This window comes from Anabrus simplex, chromosome 5, assembly GCF_040414725.1.
Source record: "Anabrus simplex isolate iqAnaSimp1 chromosome 5, ASM4041472v1, whole genome shotgun sequence".
Classification (NCBI taxonomy): domain Eukaryota; kingdom Metazoa; phylum Arthropoda; class Insecta; order Orthoptera; family Tettigoniidae; genus Anabrus; species Anabrus simplex.
In genome coordinates this window covers 261,806,110-261,818,170 of record NC_090269.1, presented here as the reverse complement: position 1 = coordinate 261,818,170, position 12,061 = coordinate 261,806,110, and the positions used below count along the sequence as shown (strand labels likewise).

The following is a 12,061-nucleotide window of genomic DNA, read 5'->3' as shown; positions in this document are numbered from 1 at the left end:
TCTGGAGCGGACACACACAAAGTAAGAGCAGAAGTTCTCAGGACACGAAGGCTTGATCTCCAGGTGGTGGCTGTGAGCTTTCTCAAAATATTGTTCCGTGAACTAACTTTCAACCTGGTGTTGTGGCAATAAGACTGGCCAAGTCACTTACGAAAGAAACAATAACGAATTCTTCAACTTTTATTAATGTATTTAACGATTGATTCAGCACGGCTTCATGAATCACTCTGTATGAGTTCGGCCGTGATGGAAGGAAGCGCCACCCATTCGTAAGCTTCTTCAATTTCTAATGTCAAATCATGTTTCGAAACTATATTAGCGTCAAATTATTTGCTTTTGCATCGCCACAGGACACGTCCAAGTACCCACGATTTTCTGAATTTCCGGCCGTCCTTAATGATCAGGTCATTTCCCCCATAAGAATCTTCCATGTACTGACAGCCAGCCAATCATGTGCATTACGCCCACCGAGCATATCTCGTATTATCTGTGACGTAATGGACGCAATGTCAACCTATGCACTTACCGACTATTAGGGGGAGGAAAACGGATTCTGCAAGAAAAACATTGTGGTGCAAAAATACTACACCCTGGATTCTTATTCCCAAGTGGCGGGAAAACATTTTTGGCACAATTGCGAGTGCACCTCTTTCATGACTCACTTTTATGGTATTATCCTTCACGTTTTCCTTCTCATTTCAATGGTCATATTCATTATCTTTCTGTTCAATATGGACTGGCGACCACACAGTTTTGCACCTTACGAAAGCAATCGCAACAACGGCCAATCATCGTCCGTTAACGCATTACCATGAAAACTGAACAATATTTCCATGTCAGTGATGCCCGCCGTTGATAGTCTAAGCACTAAACATCTAAGTTCGTGAATAACTCTGTTATCATAGTCCGTATGGTAAAAAATCGAAGTTTATAAGTTTGAAGCAGCTACTTTGTGAAGTGATTTGTTGTTCGAGAGCTGATAGAAAATTCTAATTTCTAAAACTTATGTACAGGATGGGCTGTAAGTCGTGTTACCTCTTTTGTTTCATAACACGCAACAATCTTAGCAATGCAGCAAAGAGTTGCATGCATGGGTTCGTACCAGAACGTCTATCCATGATGGCGGCCGCCGCAGGTTCGTATCCTGTTGAACAGCGTTTAGTTGCTGCAGTGTGGGCACTGTCGGCCGCCCTGAAGATGGTTTTCCGTGCTTTCCCATTTTCACACAAGGCAAATGGCGGGGCTGTACCTTAATTAAGGCCACGGTCGCTTCCTTCCCACTCCTAGCCCTATCCTATCGTCGCCGTAAGGCTTATCTGTGTCAGTCCGACATAAAGCAGATTGTAATCAACATGTAAACGCGCAGCTAACTTGCGATAGGGTAGAGTGGTACAATTTCGATATAAGTACAATTCTGATCAAACTCCGAACAAATTTAGAAAACCCGCTATAGGCCCTATTTAACTTACGCGTGACCGGCTGCGGGAAGAGTGAAGCAGCTTCTTTGTGAATGTGAAAAAATTAATACACCTCTTTCTATTAGTTTGCAAGATAATGTCGATCTGACATTGCGAGGTGAGCGATGCTTCATTGTATTTCACGTTGTTATACGTTTGAAGCGGTCATAGCTAAGCTCTGAGACGTTTTCTTGAAGTGTAAAGTGCTATTATAATAACGCCATATTTCTACGAACCTCAAGATGGGAGTATGATACTGCAAGCACTATCTCTTGTATTTCTCTGTAACTAGCTCACGGATCCATTGCTGAAGTACATGCGGTACATTTTCGATCGGACGGAATGGTACAACTTCGATCATAGATGTTTGCATTTTTCTCACTGCAGATGCCGCACAAAAGTCAGAGAGAGTTAATATGAAATGGTATGCACTTTAATTGACCGTCAGTCATGTGATTATTGAAGAAACAATACTCTTGCCTAAAATTCCTGAGACTCCTTCAAACAGTCAACCCAAAATGAATCATCATATTGTCAACGAATTAATTATAATTATAATTTCGTGTGGCTATTTCTAGCCGAGTGCAGTCCTTGTAAGGCAGACCCTCCGATGAGGGTGGGCGGCATCTGCCATGTGTAGGTAACTGAGTGTTATTGTGGTGGAGGATAGTGTTATGAGTAGTGTGTGAATTTCAGGGATGTTGGTGACAGCACTAACACACAGTCCTCGGGGCACTGGAATTAACCAATTAAGGTTAAAAACTCCGACCCGGCCGGGAATCTAAACCGGGACCCTCTGAACCGAAGGCCAGAACGCTGACCATTCAGCCAACGAGTCGGACAACGAATTAATGAATGGCTGCAATTAAGTACTAATTCAACACTAGACGATTCAACCATTATGGAAAATGCTTAAACTTCAACTTTTAATGTTCCAAGCGCTGTATCACCCGATAAATGTATGGAAAAGAATCTTACTGTCACCGGAAAAGAAATCCACGTCAAAATAAATAAATAAATAAATAAATAAATAAATAAATAAATAAATAAATAAATAAATAAATAAATAAATAAATAAATAAATAAATAAATAAAAAATAAATAAATAAAACCATTTCGACTACTGTTTGTTACCGAACTGAGTGATTCTGATGTGGATGCTGGACGCGATGCTAGTGCTGCTCTTCTCCGAAGTTTCCGTTCGGAACGTGATCGCAATAACGGCATGTTCACAGATGAATGTGCAATTTACCGAAGTTCAAGAAATCGCATCGTCGTGTTTTGGGCTAAAGACAATCGCCATTTTCCACAGGAATTAGAGAAGAATCCACGGAATCCCCTGTCCAGGGACTCTTAACTCGAGAGCGTGGGTTGGCATGCACGGGGCCCTTAGCTGAGTCCTGACATTTCTGCAAAATAGGCCCTACTTCCGCCAGTCTCCTCACTTTCATCTATCCTATCCGACTTCCTATGGTTAATTCTTGATCTTTTCCGAACCGGACAGTATTATGCTTCGATGGCCTAAGGAATTTTTCATTGTCTCGACTTTCGTGGCCGATGCCCATTTTTGGCCGATACCTTCATTTTTCCAAGTGTCCAACCCCTTCAATTTTCCCCTTTAATTAGTGTTAAGAACAGGAGGGTCGTCCAATTGTACTTCTTCCTAAAACAATAATAATCACCACCACCGGCATGACTACAAACCGAACTTCTGGACCATATTTTTAACGGTCCTGTTAACTGTCAGTCATATGAGGAGATGCTCCGACAACGGTTCATGGAAGCTGGAATAGCAGATGCCATAATCCTGCAGACTTGACTATCGGTGGTATAGAATATATAAATAAACTCTTTCCAGACAGGTGGATTGGGCGCTGATCGGAAGTAGCAACAAGGGGACCTGACATCCATTTCAGACAACGCTTTGTGGGCTTTCATTATGGAAAATGTCAGGCAACAGTGCTGCGGACATCGAACTGCGGGCTGCTGTGAGGGAAACATTTGGTCTTTAGGTTATGGTCATTATAGTTTTAAGAGGACTAGCCCTTTCCTGTTCTATCGCCGCCAAAATCTGACGTTATAAACTAGGTATCGCTGAAACCGATGTCACTAAAACAAAGTTTTATTGTACTGTAATAATAATAATAATAATAATAATAATAATAATAATAATAATAATAATAATAATAATAATAATAATAATAATAGTTTTACGGCCCACTAACTACTTTTCGGGTTTTCGGAGATGTCGAGGTGCCGGAATTTAGTCCCGCTGAAGTTCGTTAACGTGCCAGTAAATCTACCGACACGAGGCTGACGTATTTGAGTACCTTCAAATACCACCGGACTGAGCCAGGATCGAACCTGCCAAGTTTGAGTCAGAAGGCCAACGGCTCAACAGTCTGAGCCACCCGGCCCGGCCGACGTCCAGTTCTACCATACTAAAATGTACAAAAACTGCATCTTTCCTGCACTCATTATATATATATATTTTAAATGACTTCTCCGATCTTCAACTCTTCTGAATGGTAATAGATGTTCGTGCTCTAAGCTGAATGACCCTGCTACGCACAATGAATGATATGACGCTGATCACTTTAACCATTAGCTTTCGTTGGTATGTTCGGCAACTTATTCCTTTAGGTCAGTAGTAGCAGTAGTAGTAGTAGTAGTAGTAGTAGTGGTAGTAGTAGTAGTAGTATTGAATCCTTTAGACGGTATATTGGTTTTATTGTCTAATAAAGTAATGTAATTAAGTCAAATATTTTCAAAATTTGATTGATAAAAATGGAATGGAACGTGCATTGCAGTTATTTATGGGATCGACTGGGTCAATCCCAACTTATTTTGGATTTTGATCGGGTGTTCAACTCTAGATGCCTTTCGTGAAACCACGCGACGCAGTGCAAATTAAATAAATTAAAGAATAAATAAATAAATAAATAAATAAATAAATAAATAAATAAATAAACAAACAAATAAATAAATAAATAAATAAATAAATGCATATACAGATTTAATTAAGGTCACTACTGTGTAGGAAGCTATCAAGAGTTTATAAAATGTGCCATTCAAGCATGGAAATCTCTGTTCAATGATGGAAAATGGAGGATTCGAACCCAGCTGCATTTCTTGTTTATGTAGGCCTATATGCAAGAATAAGAAGAGGAATAAAATAAATAAACTTCTGAATACATTATGATTACAGTGGATCTGAACAAGGAACGAAGAATGAGGATACCGTGCTAAGAAAAGGCAAAGGTCACGAAAGACGACGACATGAAAGATGTGCTAGGCCTCGAAAACTAGATTCCGTCGTACCATAGGAAGTAGATTAACGGGTTGAGGGATGAAGGGGACAGACAGGAAAGATGAAAGAGATGAAGCCAACTTGATTAAGTGGAAACAATGTTTCAGTTGGGATCCCATTATCACTGCAGAGTCTCAGACGTTGAGAGAGCTCCTCAATGGAAAACCATTCATTCATTCATTCCTTCATTCATTTACTACTGATTTACAGTTAGCGCTATCGCCAGGCAGCAGATTCCCGATGCATTACTTACCTATACTTTCAAATGATTTCAAAAAAGTCGTAAGTTTATCGAACATCTCCATTAGCAATTTATACCAATCCCTAATTCCTCTTCTTTATTTCAAAAAAAAATGCTTTACGTCCCGCCGACACAGACAGATCTTATGCTGACGATGGGACAGGAGACTGAGGAGAGGGCTAGGAGTGGGAAGGAAGCAGTCGAGGCCTTCACTAAGGTACAGCCGCAGTATTTGCGTGGTGTGAAAAAGGGAAACCACGGAAATCCATCTTCAGGGCTGCCGACAGTGGGGTTCGAACCCATTACCTCTTGAATGCAAGCTGACAGCTCCGTAACCGAAACCGCGCAGCCACTCGCTAGGTTAATTCCTGTTCCAATGAAGAATACTTGCCCTAATTTGTCCTCTTGAATTCCAACTTTATATTCATATTATGATTCTTCCTACTTTAAAAAAATCTTCACTCAAACGTATAGTATCCTTTTACTACTAATGTGATACCACGTCATCTCACCAATGACAGCCCGGAACATACCGCTTAGTCCACCAGCTCGTCACCTTACTCTCGAGTCTTCCCAGCCCAAAGTTTACAGTTTTCGTAACACTACTCGCCCAAAACAAATCATACTGCTTTCCTTTGGATCTTCTCTTGTTCTCGAATGAAGTAATCCTGGTGAGGGTCCCATACACTGAAACCAGACTCTAATCAGGGTCTTACCAGTGACTTATATGCCCTCTCCTTTACATGCTTACTGCAATCTCCAAACACCCTCGCAACTATATGAAGAGATCTGTAAACTTTATTTACAACCTCAATAATGTGATTACTCCGATGAAGATCTTTCCTAGGAACTAGCACTGATCCCCATTCTATCAATACAGATATTAAAACTGAGGGAACGTTTCCTTTTGGTGCAACTTACAACTTGACTTTCACTCCGTTTTATCAGCATATCATATTCCGTTACTATACGCATGCAACCAACAGTTAATTTAAGAAAAAAAATTACAGCTATCGAAAACAAAAATTTGAACTCACGGTGTTTGTAATAATGCAATGAGTTTCCAACACGTATAGAAAAAAATTCATTTTTAACAATATGAGGTAGGAAGACAAATACTCAGCCCATTTTATAAACAGGTCACCCATTAACTGAGAACAATTGCAGCTGAGGGTGAAATGAATTAACTGGTTGATTGGTTGATTGATTGATTGATTGATTGATTGATTAATCACTTATTTTTAAGGCAAAAAACTATGATCAATATTTGGTCAGCATATTTCTAATGTATAACCACGCTGAATTTTACTCATTTCTGTTTAAGAATTCTTATAAATTTCGAATGATATATATTTTATAAATTACTGGACTTAGAATGGAAAGACAGAAAGGCAATCCATTATCTTTACAAGAACTATATTCCAATATTGATATTAATGGGTGCGAAAATAAGGTAAAAATGAGGAGAGGCAACAAGGATACCCTCTGACACCACACTAATTCAATCTGCTCGTTGAAAGACAAATAAAATCACTAAAAAAGAGAATAAAAATTAATAGAAAACAAATACACTGCATAAAATATGGAGACGACATTGCAATTTTGGCAGAATCACAAAAAGAATTGCTTCACAACTTTGAAACTACACTACAAACCTTAACCCTAAAGATAAATATCAGGAAAACGTGAATCATGGTAATCAGAGAGGGACAGTGTGTAAAAATTAATATTCAACTTCGAGACACAACTGCAGAGCTGATGGATCAATTCCTTTTACATCCTATACCACTAGGGTCAACATAGGCAACAACAATAAATAATATACAAGTAAATAACAATATAAATCTACAGTAGATGTTAGAAATTAATCATTAAAATATTTGGAGCACAGTTTTGTAAGGTTTGAAATGTGGACTCTTTTAGAGCAGGGTGAAAGCAGAATAAATGGCTGTAACTTGTGGACAAGGCTGCCTTACTAATGTGGAAATCTTCCACTCAAGAAGAACAAAATCTATTACACCAATAATTTGTAAAAGAAAAGCGATGTTTTCATTAACTGCGTCATAAAAATGTTTAACAACTAATCTACGAAAAGAGATAAGAGGAAGGTCAAGAAAGAACATATTTGAAACGATTCTGAAAATAAGAAAACGACATTAAGGCATCTGCCAAAACACAAAATGATATTTAGTTGATCGGTGAATAGAAAAATAGATAGCGACTGTTATTTTGGAAGAACAACAACACCTTAGTTAAACAGGCCTGCGTCAAAAAAAAACAACCCTCCTATACCACACTGTATGAGCCAGAGTAAGAACATAGAATTCATGGAAAATTAAAGATGAACGTGAAAAGTGCAACGATCTAACTAATATTTGGACCTCTTACACAGTGATTTTCAGAAGAGAACAAATAATGATCAGAGGAGGTCGGAGAGGTCATTTCAAGTTACAAGAAAATTAACGAAAGGAGATAATTCGCTAGGCACAAAACAGAGCTGGAAGACTCGCAGATTCAAAAGAGTGAGAATATTAACCCGATCTTTTTCCTGCTCCTACAAGAACAGATGTATTCAGCAATGTTTACAGTAAATTAGTTCGACAATGTAACTAGTTAAAAGTTACATAATACACTGACAGGATAGGCTATAATTTACTAAGAAAAGCAAACAGTGAAGAGTAATAAACAGTGTTTAATAGTAGATGACAAGCCAATGCAAGAGCAGGCGCACATGCGCACGGCGTCGTGCGGGGGAGTGGCGCCTAACATCGGTCCGCTGGAGATGTGCGCGGCACAGTCTCTACCTGTTGGCCCACCCTATCGGTACGCTCCGAGAGAGCGCGCCAACCTGTTGACTGCGACGTCACATAATCGCCACTTTCGCGGTATTAATGACTGAAGTAATAATAATTTTCGCAATATGAAAGACAAACTGCCCCTCATGCATTATAAAGAATCAGTTAACAAATCGAATCTGCCTTGTATAAATAAGTAAACATGCTCAAAACAGTGACTGAGAACTTTACCTCGACAGGGTAGTTTAGCGACGGACTTCATGATGAACGACAGCAACTTCACGGAGGAAGTGACGTACAACAGCACATTTGCGCTGCCGCCGCACGAGTGGCAGCACGTGGTTCAGAAGATCGAGCTGTACTACACGCCAGTGCTGGTGGTACTGGGTTCAGTAGGGAACAGCATCTCCATGCTAGTCTTCTTCAGCACTAAATTGCGCAAGCTGTCCTCCAGTTTCTACCTCGGTGCACTAGCGATCAGCGACACTGGATTTCTCATCACCCTCTTCGTGACATGGCTTGAGATGTTGGACGTGTCTTTCTTCAGTCGACCAGGCTTCTGTTCGCTGTTCAACTACATGGCGTTCGTGTGTAGCTTCCTCAGTTCATGGTTCGTAGTAGCGTTCACTGTGGAGCGGTTCGTCGCTGTACGATACCCACTACGCCGCCCGTCAATGTGCACGGTAACACGCGCCAAGGCCGTCTTGCTTGGACTTACACTGTTGGGACTTATTGCCTTCTCGCCCTACGCGTTCATCATCCACGCCGTACCGCAGCCCAAAGAAAATGGCACCGCGGCAATGTACTGCGATATCAAGGAAGACTGGAAGCCGTTCGCTAACATCTATAACTACGCAGACACGGTGGTGACGTTCTGCCTACCCGTGGTGGTGATCTCGGCTCTCAATGCTAGTATTAGCCAGACTGTGTGGCGACTGGCGCGTGTGCGACGATCCATGACGCTGCTAGAGCGAAGCGCGCCGCCCGCATCAGCTGAGCAAGGTCACAGAAGCAGCGGACGACGCTCCAAAGTACGCTCAACTAGCTCCCAGACAAAAGTCACCAAAATGTTGCTGGTCGTCTCCACCGTATTCCTCTGTCTCAACCTGCCCTCGTATGTGATGCGAGTCCTCAGCTTCGTCATGGTGAGTACTCTTCTTGCTATGTTGTTTGTGTTTCAGTTCTGCTTGATGAGCCACTGCGACACCTACATTTTTGTACAATCTAATAAGTTACAAAGTGAAATGTGTAATAATGGCCATGAAAATGTAACTCATGATTTATAAAAACTGATACTCGATTGCCAATGGTAGAGATACCTTACTTACAATTTAGAAGTTCATACCATACACCTGAGAACAATCCAAATGGTATATAATGCCAGTCAGATACCTCAGTATAACTTACAGGAGACCGATAACGTAAGACAAGAAAATGTTGGTTTCTTTCAGCCTATCGCAAGTAATTCTGGGGTCGCTAGGGCTACCTAGTTCATGCGATGAAATATGCACTATTTTATGAGATATTATTTTCGGTAAAACTTAATAATGTCTTTAAATTTCATTGGTATCAAATCAAAATCGTCTCCCTCATATTCAAAGACATGCGAACACTCAAAAGAAGAAAGAATAAAAATACTTCAAGCAATAGAATTTGTCGGCTGCTAAGCTTATATTACAAAGTGTGGAAAGTTTAAGTACGTTTAGACATTGCATCACTTCAAAGAGAAAATTAATTTAAACATCATACTAAGAATCATATTCACAGATTTCTGAAATCAAGCCGTCATTCTCACCGAATTTAATCTATACAATACAGACTCAGCTAGTTGGTTCTGTCATTACTTCGGTTCTCCCGCTCTCCTTCCTACTGATCAATATTATTATAAGAAACATTTACAGTTTGCATGTGATAAATGTTCGCACAGTTCAGTAAACGGTCATAATTTTCATTTCATATTTGTCATCGTTCAACAACACATTGTCGCATGTGATTATGTCTAAATCCAAAAATCCCATATTCGTTATCATTAAACTAAATGAACAATTAACTAATTTCTCATTCTCGCGCGGCAGCTCCATTGTTTACCTTCACTCATACATTCAATATAAACATCGTTTCACTTAGCACCGTACAGAAGAAAATTGAGTGCTTCCTATTAGAAATTTGTCACCGAGCAATGAGAAGTTTTATTGAATTTCGAGAGAAATACTGAATCATCTAGTCTATGTTTTACCTGTATATAATTAATAAACACTTAAAGATGCTATTATTAAATGAAAGAAACAGCGACGTCAACGAGAACGACAGCAAATGAATTCTGAAATTTAGGTTAAGGCCATAGGCATCGGGTCGGAAGAGAACAGGAGTTGTCCAAGCTAGATTGGATAGGATGGATGAAAGTGGCACAAGTGGAAGCCATGGCAGGACTCAGCTAAGGTCGCCAACCCACACTCTCAAGTTAAGAGCCCCTGGGGCACCTTTTAGTCGCCTTTTACGACAGGCAGGGGATACCGTGGGCATTATTCTACCACAACCACCACCCCCACCCACACGGGGAAATAATTCCATGACCTCCTAGTCGAAGATGATGGTTATCCTGTAATAGAAGGAACCCATGATCCGCTTAGTATAACATATCACCTTTCTTTAAATTATTCAGGTATGTCTATCGCCTCTCGGACAATTTCAGATACTTTCCAGACCACACTGCGATGGCAGTGTTTAATATCTCATTGAAAAGTGGAAGGATCAACGTGCCTAGCAACAATAATATAACCTCGGTGGAGAAATAGCGACACCACTATGTACAAAAATCGTCGTGCCACGCGGTTAACAATTACTGTAGCTCTGGACTTCGGCATGGTAGCACATCGTGTGAGGTTTCTTTTGATTCGTCTTCGTGAGTTTTACAAGTATGAGGCACGAAATAATTAAATAAAAAATACCTTAGAAAATTGTGGTGCAAAGAAACGCTAAGAGATGAGACAATAATGGTCAAAATAATTTGATATACTAACAACGACGAAATGACCACCTGGAATAAAATATATTTCTATTATAGTGCTTGGATATTAATCATTTACAATTAAATACCCCTGTCCCAGCCGGGAATCGAACTCGAGGCCGCCGGGTGACAGGGGCCGGACATGGCAGTGTTTAATATCTCATTAAAAAGGGGAAGGACCAATGTGCCTAGCAACAATAGTATGACCTCGGCGGAGAAATAGCGACACAACCTTATGTACTACTAAAATCGTCGTGCCTATCGTCGCCATAAGACCTATCTGTGTCGGTGCAACGTAAAAAAAGACGTGCGGCGCGGCTAACAATTAGGGTAGCTCTGGACTCGCGATATAATAAAATAAAAATGTGATGCAAAGAAACGCGAAGAATGACTTGCATTCGCAAAATATCGCGACATATGGAGATCAAAGGCTTCAGAATTATTTTCTTTTTGGAACTGGCTTTATGTTACACTGATACAGATAAGTCTTATGCCGACGATTGGACAGGAAAGGGCTAGGAGTGGGAAGGAAGCGGCCATGATCTTAATCAAGATACAGACCCAGTATCTGCCTAACCGCATCGTCAACTCGCTTGGTCAAAAGGATTTAAAACGCATTCAAGAAGATAGAGCGGCTTTCCGAATTCCAAAAAGTACAAAATCACCAACGTCAAACGTTAAAACGCTCACCGGCAGCATCTCAAAATTAAGGCGGCCGAGCATCATCAAGCGACTTTTCCACAACTGGAGCCCCAGCCCAGCGTATCTACTCCCCACAAAGGTGGAAATATTTCTAACCCGTAAACTAGATACCTATAAGGCGGTACATATTCACGTGCGGCTGTAACTGCGAAACAGTCCCGTTCGAATTATTATTATTATTATTATTATTATTATTATTATTATTATTATTATTATTATTATTATTATTATTCCGGGTATCTGTGGAACGCAGATGTGATGAAAGAAGGGTGCGGGCTTGAATAGGTCTAACTACAATATCAAAATTAATTTTAAATTTAAACTGAAGGTTATATTTTCAGAACTTCAAACTTAACAATTTTTAATGACAATATTACAGGTACAAGTAGCAATCATTAAACAAGATTGGGAACACTCCATAATTCAGAACCTTAAAACTTTGGGAAGAAGAATTACTTGGTTAAGGGCAGAAATCCCCAAAGTACAATTTCTAGCCTTCTAGAGGCACTTTTTACAATTAAAAAACTTGAGAAAGAGCTAACCGGCTCT

General features: G+C 40.1%; 2 protein-coding genes across 4 annotated transcripts in view; one reads left to right on the top strand and one right to left on the bottom strand.

The window, feature by feature from the left end:
- The window catches only part of fry (Protein furry), a 1,574,680-nt gene that overhangs the window by 709,754 nt on the left and 852,865 nt on the right, over positions 1–12,061 (bottom strand). The gene's annotated exons all lie outside the window — the stretch shown is intronic.
- Positions 7,863–12,061, top strand: part of LOC136873967 (nociceptin receptor) — a 192,961-nt gene continuing 188,762 nt past the window's right edge. For both annotated transcript variants that reach the window (XR_011018273.1, XM_068227611.1), the window contains exon 1: positions 7,863–8,948. Coding sequence is in view for 1 of the 2 variants with exons in the window: in XM_068227611.1 (XP_068083712.1) it covers positions 8,064–8,948 (885 nt within the window). In the remaining variant the exon portion in view is untranslated. The remainder of the gene's footprint in view (positions 8,949–12,061) is intronic.